The sequence below is a fragment of the Centruroides vittatus genome, unplaced genomic scaffold, assembly GCF_030686945.1.
Source record: "Centruroides vittatus isolate TY-2023 unplaced genomic scaffold, ASM3068694v2 contig_717, whole genome shotgun sequence".
In the NCBI taxonomy this organism is placed as follows: domain Eukaryota; kingdom Metazoa; phylum Arthropoda; class Arachnida; order Scorpiones; family Buthidae; genus Centruroides; species Centruroides vittatus.
This window is the reverse complement of record NW_027122456.1, coordinates 957,822-972,569: the sequence shown is the minus strand read 5'-3', so window position 1 is coordinate 972,569 and position 14,748 is coordinate 957,822. Positions and strand designations below refer to the sequence as shown.

At 37.0% G+C, this 14,748-nt stretch overlaps 1 protein-coding gene across 2 annotated transcripts in view; it reads right to left on the bottom strand.

Moving 5' to 3' along the window:
* Positions 1-14,748, bottom strand: part of Remo (Remoulade) — a 68,019-nt gene that overhangs the window by 35,904 nt on the left and 17,367 nt on the right. For both annotated transcript variants that reach the window (XM_067276815.1, XM_067276814.1), the window contains one exon: positions 2,268-2,339. In XM_067276815.1, coding sequence (XP_067132916.1) covers positions 2,268-2,339 — 72 coding nt within the window. The remainder of the gene's footprint in view (positions 1-2,267; positions 2,340-14,748) is intronic.

Below are 14,748 nucleotides of genomic sequence, written 5' to 3'. Positions count from 1 at the left end.
AAAAAATTCATAAAAAGTTTAGGAAACTTTTACTCCTTAATAAGTAAACATATTCAATGTCTGGATGGCTCGGATGATGAAGGCATCAGTTTCTGGAGATCCACATTGCAGACTCAGAAACTTTTGCGGGTAATTTGACCCGAACATTTTACTCGTCCGTCAAAATCCAACTGCTCCCGTAGAGAACACGGCCAAACCCACAAACGCGAGAAAGCCTTCTTACTGCCCTTAGGGCAGAAAAAACTCGGAACGCAAACTATTTTAAAAAGAGTTAAAACACATTTGCATTATTATTATAATTTATCTTTTTGTGAATGTGATTATAAATATAAAACATATTAATTTCTTATTACATTGTATTCAATTCTTTGATGTTATGCAATTATCACATAAAAATAAGTTTAAAAAGCAGTATTTATAAATTTTCTTTTATTTTTTAAATTACTTACGAATGTATTTAACTTCCTTCGTAATTAGAATATAAATGCACATCAACTCAAATTAATAAAACAATCTGAATTGTTATTTTAATATATTCACTCCACATAATTTTCCTCATTACGTGTCAAGTATCATTATCTAGTGGCAGTTTTAGTTTTGCAACGGGTCTCGAAAGTCCTCGCCCCCGACTCGAAAGACTCTCGAGGCCTCTTTTGTATAAGTTTACGTAACAAAACTGTATCGCACGTGCTACTCGCAATGCAAGCCAATACTGGATTCTAAGTACCGAATCAAGACCGAGCAGCAATGACCGTATATTTCTAATGCATCCGAAACCGGGGCCGTACTTAGACAATTGTCGTCGCCAGCACGTAGGCAGATGTCGCAAACCGATAGCTACGGCCGATACCGGTAGTTCGTGCAGAGTACCAGTCGAGAAGGCTGGCTCTCCTCCTTCGTTCTACCCATCCCGCATGCACCTTCTCTGTATTGCTGCATTACTTTTCCAGCATTGGGGCGAGACTTATTATTTATTTATTTATGTCCGTTTTATGTATAATAATATTATGTCTACTGAATTCAATAATAAATTTGATTAATGAAGTAATTCAAAATCTTTTATTGAAAATAATTGTTTCCAGGAATTTTAATATATTATAAAAAATTTGAATATATTAAAAAAAAATGGTGAAAAAATAATAGCTTATCTTTTGTAATATTTGCATATTCATTATTTAAAATACAGTTAATATCCAATAATTAAATTCTTTCATTCATTTCCTTTATAAGAAATTTCTTCTTTATCAAACAACGTCAAAAACAATTTCTTCAAATCAGAGAGCTTAATTAATTATGCATTACAAATAGATTTTTTTTAAATTAAATTTATTTATTAAAGAAAAATCTATTAAAAAATTAACTTGACACTTCAAATTTTTAAAATCATTTATTACAACTTAAATATCAAAACATTTTAATTAACAAAAACGAAATGAAAAAATTACTATTTTAATTTTTTTTTAAATATGTTTTAATAAATCTAAAAATTATTTAATTACTTTAAATTATTACATTTTAGGAACGTTTCGAGTGTCGTTTAATCAAATTAACGAATATTAAAACTGTACAGAATTTTTATAAGCGAAATTTTTACAATTTACAGCTTTAAAATGTTAATTTAATTTTAATTAAAATGTCTTTTTAACATAATTTTTCTTTTTTTTTTTATTAAATTTTAAAAAGATTAATTTATCAAATTCTTAATCCTTAAATAATTATAGATTATGCGAGAATAACTTGCAGAAATTGCATTACGTATCTATATATATTTTATTGATTTTTGGACGGGAACTTTCATTCCGTGGCAAACCGAATATTAAAACTTATCGGCCAATTGTTACCATTAAATAAATGATCGTAATTATACCAATAATTTAAATATGCGAACCGACTGCTGCTAGTTAAACTCGACTCAGAAAAATTCTAGTATATTTAATTTATATACTTAAACACAAAGTTGGGATTTAGATTTTTATATTTGTTTGACTGCAATTAAACTAAGAAAATGATTAGCTATTGTTTTTCGAAAGAAAACTTCCGGTAAAAAAAGGTAAATAAATAAATATAAAGACGCGAACGAGACGCAATTGTACACACTATACAAAGAAAACTATTAGATTTAATTTGCATCAGTACGTCTGTGTGTTTGCATGTAAATATAAGCTTAACGCATGCATTGACGCATACATAAATATGTGTATTGAAGTCAAACGTACATTATACATTCTTATAATGATTAAAAAGTAATTAAAATGAAAAATGCTTACAGTTTTTCTACATTTGATAAATTTAGAAAAGCTCCTTCTTGAATTTTACTGATTAAATTTCTGGACAGGTCACTACAAAAAGAAAAAAAAATTATGAATTAAAAATGATTAATTTTATAATATTAAATGTCATCTACATTACTTTTAATTAAATAAAAGTCTTTAATACAATTAATAAATTAACATTTTTAGAAAACCGCAACTAATTCACGATTATAATATTAATAAGACGAACAATGGTTTCATTATTCTATCACAATTCCGAATCCCAAAAGAGTGTGACACGCACCATAGAGCAATTCAATCAGAGCATTTGCTGATTATGGAAGACTAACGGAGGACAATGGAGAGTTGTTCATCACTTGTTTTGACAGAACAACACAACATGGCAATAGCAAATGTATGAGAAGGAACAGATATTGGAGGAAGAGACGAGGTGGGTAGGAGTCAATGATTGATAATGCTAAAGTCCGATGGTAGGAAGGTCGTCATGGTAACAAGCAGGTAAAGATCTCTTCTCCTTTTCCTCTTAGGACAACGATCCGTTCAATTATAGGGACAGAGTTATCTGCACCCAAATACAATGACTTTCCTCTGGCTCTACTAACTAATTCCATTACATTAGAAACTTCTGTTAAGTCGGTGCATTAGTCTGAACCCAGATCCAACCAAAGGAATCTGATTACTTGTATACAAATACTCTGGCATATTTGAAAGGGAGTTATTATTAAATCCAATAACTGCTACCATTAGGAAAATAAAATTAAAATAAATTTATCTTTGATGTTTTAATATTCTTTTTTAAAAACATTTTTTATAATTTAACAGATAAAATTGAGATTTAAGCTATATTTTATTTAAGAAAAAGGTAAAAGAATTTAATAGGCCTGCGTTCAGAATTTCGTTAATAATAAACTATAATTATAGCATAAAAATCTATAGTTTTTTTTTATTTACTTGGAAAGAAGGTTTCCGAGGATGGCATTTTATATATGTCAAAAACATTCGAGCCTATTAAGAAAACGATTTAATTTTTCGAACATTAATGCCATTAACCGAATTTGTTGACTGGCCGGTATTGGATAAATGGATAAATATTCCTCTAAAAATAAACTCTTACACTCAACATATCTATATTAAATTCTACAATAAATATGTAATAATAATTCGGACTTGATTTTAATACAGTTAATCATTTAAATATTATAATTTTCCTAAAAATTCAATAAATTTACAAGATTAAACAATAATTTATTTTAAAATCTTTAAACCAATTTACCTCTAGAATTTGTTTTCTTGTTTCTTTTTTACAAGCTTTCCATTAAAATTCATTACAAAACTGAGCTTCAGTGTTATCAAAGTGATTTTCATGTATTAAGTATATAAAACATTAACATTTTTATGCTTTTATTGGGATTTTTTTCAAATTACAATGCAATTATGCTACGAGAGAAGTTTTTGTCGCATTGTAGAATCCGCAGATCTAGTATTATACCGCTTACGGCACCGAGTTATAACATAAAAGTAGCTTTCCCTCTACCGAATAATAATGAGGTGAAAAGTGCAAGGCATAGCTCAGGCTAGAGCTTAGTTTGGTTAGGTCACAGCTTAAGTTACAGCAATGGGCCTTATCTGCATTCCGGTTTTATATTTTTAGAAAAACTTTTGTTTTTTGATTTAACAGATAAAAAATATCAAAAGTGAGAAGACAAATAATAAACAGTTTTTACTTCTGATTACAGTTAAATAAGGCAACATCTTTTTAATTTGGAAACATGGTTCTAAAGATTACATATAAAATCATATCTCGCCGACCATTTACTTTATTTCAAAGCTTAACAATACCAGATTTATTTGCAGGTGTCGGCGAGAAGAATCTAGAGAATGCAACAGAGTTTCGACGAGAGAAAGAAGAGTCAAAAGGGTTAACGAATTCGAGTCTCGGTCGGAAACTCCAGAGAAACCGAGGAGGCAATACCGCAGGAAAATTCCAATCGCTTCCAGGTCCACGGAGAGCCGTAGGGAGCAACATCCGTCTCCGAGGAAAGAGAGACGCCGTCCGAGTATCGGTGGCATTTTAAACGTCTCGCTTAAGTTTAATTCGTTATAAAGAAATCCGTACGTCATTTGGCCATAAAAAAAAGAAGATACAGTTTATAAAAACCCTACTGGCGATTCCGGAGTTATAAATTTTTAAAGCGCGGGCATATAATTTGGAATTATGCAGCACATAAGACTATTTGTCACTATTATTTCTGATTTTATAGTCAAATGTTTACTTTATGTCCTCAGATTTATGCAGTTTAGTCTACAAGTTTTTAGTGCCCAGTAAAAAATTTATCCAAACAAACAATAAATATGGGCACTCAAGTCTCTAACCTTCAAGTTTGAGAATTCTTTATCAAAGTATTATGAAAGTAATACTGTAATAAAAGTAATAAAATGGAAAAAATAAATATTTACAATTAATTAGAAGGGTCACACTGCTCTTAATTAGCTTTCAACAAACAGAAGAAAAGAAAAAGTCAATTTATATCATAAAGATTCTATTGTTTGTACAACGAAAAGTATGAAGAAATATAGAAAAACATTTTAAATATTGATCTATAATTTTTTTTCCTTATTTTCGTTCGGAATAAATTCAATTATAAAGTGGTTTACGAACGACGCGTCGCGTCGCTTCCGTAGGCGACTCTTTAATCTATATCCAGATTTACTTTAATTAAAATACATTTTGAATCGAGGAAAAATTAAAGCAAAGAAATTAAGAAAGAAATACGTATTAAAGAGTACACTCCGAATGAATATTTGACGACGTACTGTAGTACAATACATTCGGCGCGCGTGTAACGGCGTAGCGTATGCGACACGCAACCCACGCGTGGCTTCTCTACTCGCATCTTATTTTGCGCTGTCTTCTTATTTTGTACTGGATGTAGGATCCAGCATAAAATGAGAAAACAGAATTCTAGAAACGATCATTTTAACGGCCGCGATATAAATTCGGCGAGTCTACGCGACGCCAAGCGCGCTTGGCGTCGCGTAGACTCGCCGAGTGTCGTGATAGAAAGCAATAAAGACGTAGTACCATTTTTATAAGGCCAAAAAAAAAAAAAAAACACGTAAATCGGACAAGAATTTAATTTTATAAGCCGAAAATTTAAATATATATCAGGATAAGGATCCAAACTTTTCAATATTATATAAAAGCGTTATCGTGGAGAGGGAAGTTTGATTGGAGAAAGCTGTCATATTTACATTCCAATGTAGTTTATAAGCTCTTCCCTCCCCGGGGTTAAAAAAGAAATCATAACTGACGTGTCAGGAACGGAACGAGACGATAGGTCTCTACCATCCAACGCAACGATTAGAGGAATGCGGAAGGAAGAAAAAACTTCCCTTTCCACACACACCACCTCCAGGAAATTACATCCAAGTGAATCTATCAATCACCCCCACCGAAAAATGCGCGATTGTAGAAGTGTCAAAAGTAAAAGAAACTCTCTTATAACCGCCCCAAATAAACAGGTTTCCGTCATTCCCGAGATATGATCGATGTCGTGATGTCCCCCCTTCTACAAACTAATTAACGCGCTTAGGGGGGAGGAATTCGGTACGAGGTTAGTCTCTAGCGTCCGGCGTTTTTTCGTGACAGTTTTATAGGAAAATTGGGCAGAAATTGCGAATTAATTTCGGGAGGCGTGATGGGGCCCCCTCCCCTTCGGATTCTTCTCTCCTGTCCAGACTTTATAACGTTTTCTGGTGTGAAAGATTAGACTGGGAGCCTCTCCGAGCCTCTGGGGCTCTCGAATAAGCCTACTGGAGTAAAAACCCGCATTTTTCTGGTGGCATTCGTTTCGTTACGCGCCAACGATATCGCTGACGGCATGCTACGATACGAAATTCCGCGTATTACAAGTGAAGTATACTAGAAACACTAAATCCCGCATCTCCGGGGTGGATACGTCACAAAAATTCGTAGAGAATCACTTGAAAAGTTACTAAAACTTCGCTCGAGGCCTCTCGAAGGGTACGCTGCTCTGTTTAATCGGAATACAGACTGTGCCTTTCGTGCGTAATGCCCACCGAGTGAATAATCTCGAGTGCCCACAGAGCGGAAGGAGTTACATAAAAAATAAAAGCGTAGACTACAGGCTGATCATTCTTCTGAATTTTTTCGCGTGTCTAACACCTAAAAGGGGCCATTTTTCCTATAGAAAGTTTACTTGGGATGTACTGTACCCCTATCGGCAGATCGCCCACGTCTGGCGTTGCCTTAATCCAACAAAATCATCCATTCGTACGTAATGTTTGCCTTTACTTCACGCAACACTTTCCTGTACTGTATACGAGAAACTAATTATTCTTGTATGGTCACCGGTTACGCCTCATACAAAAAGTATAAAGATCCAGTAAGACCCCGGCTGTAGAATTTCTTGGTAAAGATTTTCGGGGAAGGATCATGGGCTAAATCGAAAGTAGAGAGAGAGAGAAAGAGAAATAAAATACAGTAAGGTTTCTTTTATTTCGTGTTTTTTTGGTCGAAATACACCACGCTATCGAAGCAGACAAATGACATCTATAAAGTCAGAGCTTAAATGGGATTAGAATCGGACTTTTCGCTGCATTTCACATCGACAAAAGGTTGTTTTCTTCGCGTCTCTTCCAATAATGGGATCCGAAAACGTAAGAGGAATATTTGCGTCTCCTTTCTTTAATATTATTTCTCCAATTTCCCTCTTTAACAAAGCAGATTATAGAAGATATTCGATTTTAAAAGCGCCGCTTTACAGTGACGCAAGCTTCTAAACCTAAGAGATTTATGGTATATTCTCCTGAAATACGTGACGCCATTTCCGGTTGCTTTCGCCAGGATGATCCAAAAGTCGGCTAACCGAAAGTATTTCTTTTTTAAAAAAGTGCCCACCGGTGACCGACTGGATAAAATCACCGATCGTTAGCATTTGGTCGCGGGTTCGTGCCCCAGGAGTTACCGGCTTTTCTTACGTGTCTAACACCCAAATAGAGGACAGTTTCCCTTAGAAAGGCACCCTTCCTTGACGTGTCACTTTGCCTTCTTCCATCAATCCGATCAGAATATAATTATATAATCTATATATATATTTATCCCGAATTATTATTATTGTACTTTGTAAGTTCATTTATTCATTACACAAAAAGACACGCCATTACAACGAAGAGTTCCCGTGCAAAGTGTACATTTACTTAACACGAAAGCTAACGTAACACAGAAGAATCCAATTACTTATATATACAGTATATATTTTTTTAATTTTAAGACAGTAATAACTTTCATTTCCTGTGTTGGATCAAAGTGGAAAAGTCAGAAAATTCATTATTTTCCGACGCCGAAATCAGTTTTAAAAACGCTTTTCCTCATAGAAAAATGGAGAAGAAAACGAATTGAATGACGCTTCGATATTACTCCGTCTTCTTCTTCTTCTTCCACTGATTCATTCGGTATTACCGAGATGTGCCTCGATATATTAATCACACTTCCTAAACACGTGACATCCGGAGTAAACAAGATCCTTCCCAAATCCCCTTTTTGCTGTATATTCCCAGTTAATGAAACTATTTTCGCCCAACGTTTACTTATCGTTTTCGTAATAGAAAATTTGCATATTTCCAGCGTTTGCGGCTGAATATAAAATGGCGATGATAATCTACCATTTTGTTCGTCACAACTGTAAATGCGGGCGAGATGCCCCAAGCTGCATCTCGCCCGACACTCATTTTAAATGATGAGGGATTAGGGAGGAACTGAATTCCCTTACTTAATGATTTTATAGTTTTACGTCGTGTGTCAACACGAGTAATTTTAGGTTACGCCCTCGAGCTGTAGAATAAAAATGGAACACGAAAATGCCAGGCCCTAATCTGCGGATTGTTTAGCTTACACGGCCCTACTCTAGGCGTAATGGCAGAGCCCTTTTACTCACCCGTACAATATCTAGGATGCTAACAAGTACGACAGGCATCGGGCGAATGCTTCGTCTTCCTACGCCTAAAGCTGTGTATAAATGGTTGGGATACGATCAAACGGGTCAACTTAACACAAGAGGATGATTTTCAAATCCGTTTTTTATAGCCATTTTATGTTGTAAGACGTTGGGCTCTGCCGCTTAAACCTTTTAAAATGTCGAAAACAAGAGTAAAATGCAGTTAAAATTCAAAAAAGGAGATGTCAAAGATGTCAGATTTTACGATAAATAAGACCAAAAAACAGTACACTAGTCGGAAGAGAATGATAAAACGACTGAAAAATTTCAGATAACAACAAAAGGGAAAAAAAACACAATAACATTTTTACGCAACGAACAAGGTAAAGGAAATCTTTAAAAATATACCTCATAAATCTCATGTTTAAAGCATGAGATGCATAAGATTTTGTATGAAGGATTATTTTGTCTCGTGAATTATACACTGAAAAAATCAAAGGGTAGTGTTTCCACTTCAGCGTAGGCCTACACTACAAAAGTTTAAATAACCTTACCGTTACCTTTTTAAAACATCCTGCAAATTATATTGTGATCGATAATCATTAATGACATACAAAACAATACGAATAAAATGGAGTCACACAAACTTGAAGGAGTATTGTCCTGTTGCCAGTATGTATAATACAGACAAAATGGAGGATAGTTCTATATTATGAACCTACTCTACAACTGTATAAAATGCGGATGATCATTCTGTTGCGAGTGTCGTACGAACGTATAGAACAATACTAACAAACCAGAGTATTGTTCTACGCCATAAAGATAACGTAAAAAATGTGAATAAAATGGAAGACAGACCGTATTGGGAGTGTCGTTAACTGTATAAGTGTCGCTAGTGTGTCATACAAGCGTATGGAACAATACTAACGAAACAAAGTATTGTTCTGTGCTGTAAACGAGAGTAACATATATTGAAGGGTAACATTTATTAGAACAATCAAAACAAAATGGCGGATTGTAAGTATGAAGGAAACCGGGCATAGGGAAGAGAATACCTTTCAATTAAAGTTTCACAAACTTTATCAATCACGTTAATCAATCTATTATTTTCTTCATCCGACCGCAGTATTTTTTAATCCTTCAGAAATTAATGTAGGAAACATCCCATGCGTATTACCCATTTATTTTCTATTAAAAAGTAAAGAAAATAATGGATCTGAGAATAGAAAACCATCTTTTATCGGGGAGACTCCTAGTGTTATTTTTAATATTCTACACGCACAACATTAATATTATACAGATGTTCTTTTTTGGAAGTATTCCATTTTTACGAATTATATACCTTTCGCCACGATTGATCTTTTATTGTACTTTAACAAGTACCGAACACGCAGCGTGTGACGTAAAACACAAAAAAAAATACGTTACGCAAGGCCAACGATCCTATTGGCCGTTGAAACAATACGAAATTTTCAAAATTACCGATCTGTTCTTGGTCCAAGATGGAATTTACTTCCGTTATTTTTCACTAAACCAAAAAAAAAACACACACACAAATAATATGGGGACATAAAACTGCCATTTTGAAAATAAACAATGATCTTTCTCGTATTTTCTCGTATTTTCCTACGAGACGATCCTGGAAGAAAATAGCTATTATTGTCTATTGGAAGGAAGAAAAAGCATCTACAATCGCGGTACGTTTATCATTCGGGGTGACATTCGGGACAATAATTTGTCCGCGGGGTCCACCATTTAAAGGTAGATACGTTCCAACTGACTGGTTTAGAACCATCTCGATAAAAGTAGGAACGTGACGTCACGGAATTCCATGAGATATGGGCTTGAAAGAACGGGGGGGTGGTAACGTGGGCACGATGCCAAAATTCGCCAACATAGCTTTCTTTTTTGTAGTAAGGTCCAACACCCCCGACTACAAGTAAGAAATATATTTAAAGCGAGTTAAGATGAAATTATACACTGGGTGGGGCAAGATTCGGTTAACCGGGTTCGTATTGTGTTTATATGAAGTCTTTTTCTTTCGGGTGTGTAGGTATTTAAATGAGAGTAATTTAGATTTATGCTGGTTAACTTTAAAATAAATACTAGTGCACAAATTTTAATGCATTCTCGACACCTTTTAAGTGTATACGTTTTAAAACACCCGTAACACCAGATTAAAAATCACGTGCGGATAGTAAGTAAACGGGCATTAATAAGAAGACAAGAACGACACTGTTTTAGTGTGTGGTTTTCTGTAAAGATGAGAGTTTACGTGTCAAAACGAGTCACGTGGTTACCGATATGGGCCTATATTTCGGGAGCACGTGCCTCATTTCCAAAAACCACATCGTGTAGAAACTTTAATATGAAATCCCACGCGCACATAAGTGCATACACATGGAATATGTCAACTTTTAATCATCGTGCTTGAGATTCCTGCTCACGTCGAGCGATGATCTGTAAATGTGTGTCTACGCTAAGCAATAGCCGAAACTTTAGCGACTTCCCTCAGACTTAGAAATTCGTGAATATTTTATATTTAACGTTCCTCCTATTTTTAATACAGCAACACGTCTCATTCGAAGAGACATACACCCAGGATATATACAAATCTTCATATACAAACGACTGTCGAGACAAAGAGATGCTCTTCTTTGCGGTTATCTCGTACTGTCGAAGGAGTGGGTTCAATTCCTTTGGGATAGTTCTTTCCTGGGCCCTATACTTGCTGCTCTGTATACTGCTATAATACCATCCAAGGAGTGGGTTCGGTTCCTTTGGGATAGTTCTTTCCTGGGCCCTATACTTGCTGCTCTGTATACTGCTATAATACCATCCGAGGAGTGGGTTCGGTTCCTTTCAAAACACCGATTATAGCAGTTCTATTGCTTCGAATAGGGATAGCACCCTCTCCTTAGACAATAATAACGTCATGTTATTAAAGAAAAGTGGGTTCGGTCTCCAATAAGGAGCAACACCATTTCCTTTGTTCAGACACTACATTACCTATGATGCATAACTCCATCTTTTGAGTACTATTTTAAGAAAAACTAAATTGTGAAATGACGCGGGTTCGATTCCCAAGCATAACTTTACTATCAAGATCTCGTTTTAGCTTTCGGTCGAGCACACATTCTGCAACATTAACCACCCTTCGCCGTAGAGTCAATCACTCGTCACGTCACGTCACGGAACCCTCTCACCCGCTACTTCAACTTTTTTTTTACATTCTAAATCGTTTTTTATCGCATCATCAATAAAATAAAATCCTTTTTTGAATATTAATAACTGTTTTATACGAGATAAACGCGTCACCCCCCATAAATAATTAACTTTCGCCATTTAAATGGCACAGAGAAAAGGTCGGGGGTTGCCTATTTGCAGTCTGCCAGTGTTCGATCATTCATCCAGACCCTTTTGCCAGCAATCGATGGTGGTTCCCCCCTTCGACTTATGGAGCCGCATGTCGTCATGGTAACGGAAAATTCTATTGAAAAATACTCCCGTATTTACAAGCGTAACGGTATTGTGTTCGGGGGGTCGAACACCCCAAAATTTCGAAGATTTGGAAGCGAAAGGGGTGAAGATTTGCCGGAAAACGTATAAATTTACAACCTCTCTTTATTTGAGGAAGCGAAATGGGCGAAATATCGGAAATTCGCGTAAAAGTGAGGGGGTGGTCGAAGGAAAAATTCGCTTATTCCCACGATTTAACGGACGTGAGAATAATTCTATCCTCGGGAGCACTCGACTATCAATAATCAAGCAGATCATCACGCGACGATGGAATCGCACGTCCGTCACGCTATCGGAGAGAGTAATGGATAGAATCCATCTGATTTTATTCCTCCCATTGATTATCTATAACAAACCTTTCAAACTAGGGTAAAGAATCTTTTCCCCTTTCCGCTGCTCCCGATTTTTCTTTTATTACTTTAATTTCTGTCCTACTTTACGCGCCAGCTTCCCCCTTCTTTCTTTATACGAAAAATTCGTCCATAACGCTTCGTCCGTCCGCGTGTCCGAACGTATTTTATAGCACAAAATAGAGAATTAGGACACCGCAAACTTTCGTCTTCTGTGTAAAACACACCGCACCGGTGACGTATTTTTACGGCTTTCGGACGGAGATGGGGCCCTGTATTCATGACCTACCAGGGCCTCTCCTGTGTTACGTTTCTATTTTAACTAAGCAAGCCGTGACAATTGTTGGGACAGAGTCAGGGTGATACGACATAAACTCGCGCGCACAATAATAAAAGGGGGGTTTAACTTCTTATAAATACCACCGACGAGAAGGAAATTAAAACTATTCTATTAACGGGCAGACATTTTTTTTTTCTTCTTTAACAACTGCAGAAAAAGGGGGAGGAATAAGAAGTGGCCGGCAATTATTCCGGTGTTCGATTTTATCAGTAAGTGCCTACGACATTCGATTAAAAATGACTCATTTGGGGTACTTTAAGGGCAACTAAATTATTATTTTGGCGATAATACGACAATAACGATCCTCCTCGGCGTATTTAATAATCATTAAGTTGACGAATGACTAATTCCGAAGCGAACCCACGATTAATCTGCCGTGTTTCTATTCTATTATCGGGATTTTTCCCCGACTTTTGTTAGTTAATGAAGAAGAGAGGCGGAGGGAAAAGATTCCGAGACCTAATCTCCTCGATCCAGACGTGGAGGGGGTGAATGCGAGAAAACAAGAGCCTGTGTGTGCGTGTGTGTGTGTGTGTGTGTGTGTGTGCGCGCGCGAGCGCGAGCGCGCGATCTCTTGGAATGGTGCAGAAGTGAGAAGGCGATCCATCACCACAAAAACTGACAGCTTATATCTCTTGGTATTAAAATGTATGCTCCTCCCGGCTCTCCTTTTTCCTCACTCTCTCTAACACTCGGATGACGTCGACTCGACGATTGGGGTTGACACGTGCCCCGCCAATCTGTACCCTGTTGGCCAAGACGTCACGTTTGACTGTTAGAGGGTAACGCTCCACCCATCTCCGGCAAAATTTCCGAATTTGTTTTCTTTTTTTTTTTGCCGGGCGTGTTTATTTTTGGCTCTTAGAAAAGGGGGATTTAATTAACCCGAGGTTAATATACCCACGTCACTCGCGACTTCACCGTATTATTCGGGAAATTTCGCGTAAAAATCCCTAATTCATCAAAAGTTGAGGGGAGTTTCGCTGCTCCGTAAATTCAAACTGGAGCCGGTAAGGATCGATGATCGATCATCGATCGTCGTTAATAAAGGTGAGTAACACTCGCATAAACGTCGATCGTCCATCGATTTTTACCATGGTAATTGGCTCCAGTTTGAATTTATCAACTTTGATCGTAACTGACGATCGATCGTCAGTTACGATCAAACTTAACACGGCATTTCTGCGCCTTACAACAATACGAATACAAGCATCCTGTTAATTGGAATTATCCACCCCTTCGCGTAATATTCGATTAAAGAAATGAGGGTAGCACCTCCCGCCATTCGACACGAGGAGAACCGCAGATAATTTGGAAAAGTGCACAGTTTATTTGTTAGCGCGAGAGATAATACAAAACACACACAAAACACCGGAAATAAGAAGATACGGAGATACATTGGCACCAACGGCCGATCAGAAATTTTTACAGGGGGGCAATGCAGGGAGAAAAATGTTTTTATTACCCGAGGTACCCGGATTTAGGGGGGTGCAGCACCCCCTAAATCCGACCCCGATTAAATTAACACCGGGCGAAGGGTGGAGGAAGGTTAAAGCACGCATTCCGCGCGTCATAAAACGGGAATTTATTTAAGAGGGGGTGAAAGCCGTATCAACACAACCGGACGGAAAAGGGAGAGCAACAATGGAAGCGTGGAAAGGAAAAGTCGCGGATCCGTCATTAGAAGTGTTTCGAGGTGTCTTCTTCGGAGCGAAAGAAAGCTTCCTCCCCCTCTCCCCCGGCCCTCATCTCCCGGGATTAGGGAGGCGACGAGAAGAGAGAGACGGGAGCGGGAAGTGCGCAGGCGCGCGGCGGTCATCGGTCTCCACCTTCGATAAGGAGAGGACAACAGACGGTCACAAAGTGGTTAAGCTTCATTAAACTTTCTGGCGCGGAGTCGATAGGGCAGACGTTGCGCCAATCCACTCGACCGTTTCCTCTTTTATGGAAGAAATGCCAATTTTTCGCCCTCCCCTCCCGGCAAACGCTTTTAACTTAATTACGTTTATCTTCTTTGAATGGAGTCGATTGAAGTTTTAAATTACGTCCGGGATAAACGCCGTTTATTGATAAAGTCGGCGGGCGAAATTCGCGCAAATTCGCTCGCTTACTTAAAAGCCCCGAAAGCGTTGGATTGCTGGCAATTAACTTCGCATTTGCCTAAAGTCAAGAGGCGAAAACTCTCCCTTTCCTTCCTCCTCCTCCTCCTCCTCTTTTTAATATCCAATCGCCTTTCGATTTACATTTAATCGATTCTCGACTTTTATTCCGCTTCTCTTATTCGCTTAATTTATTTGTAAATTAGATTA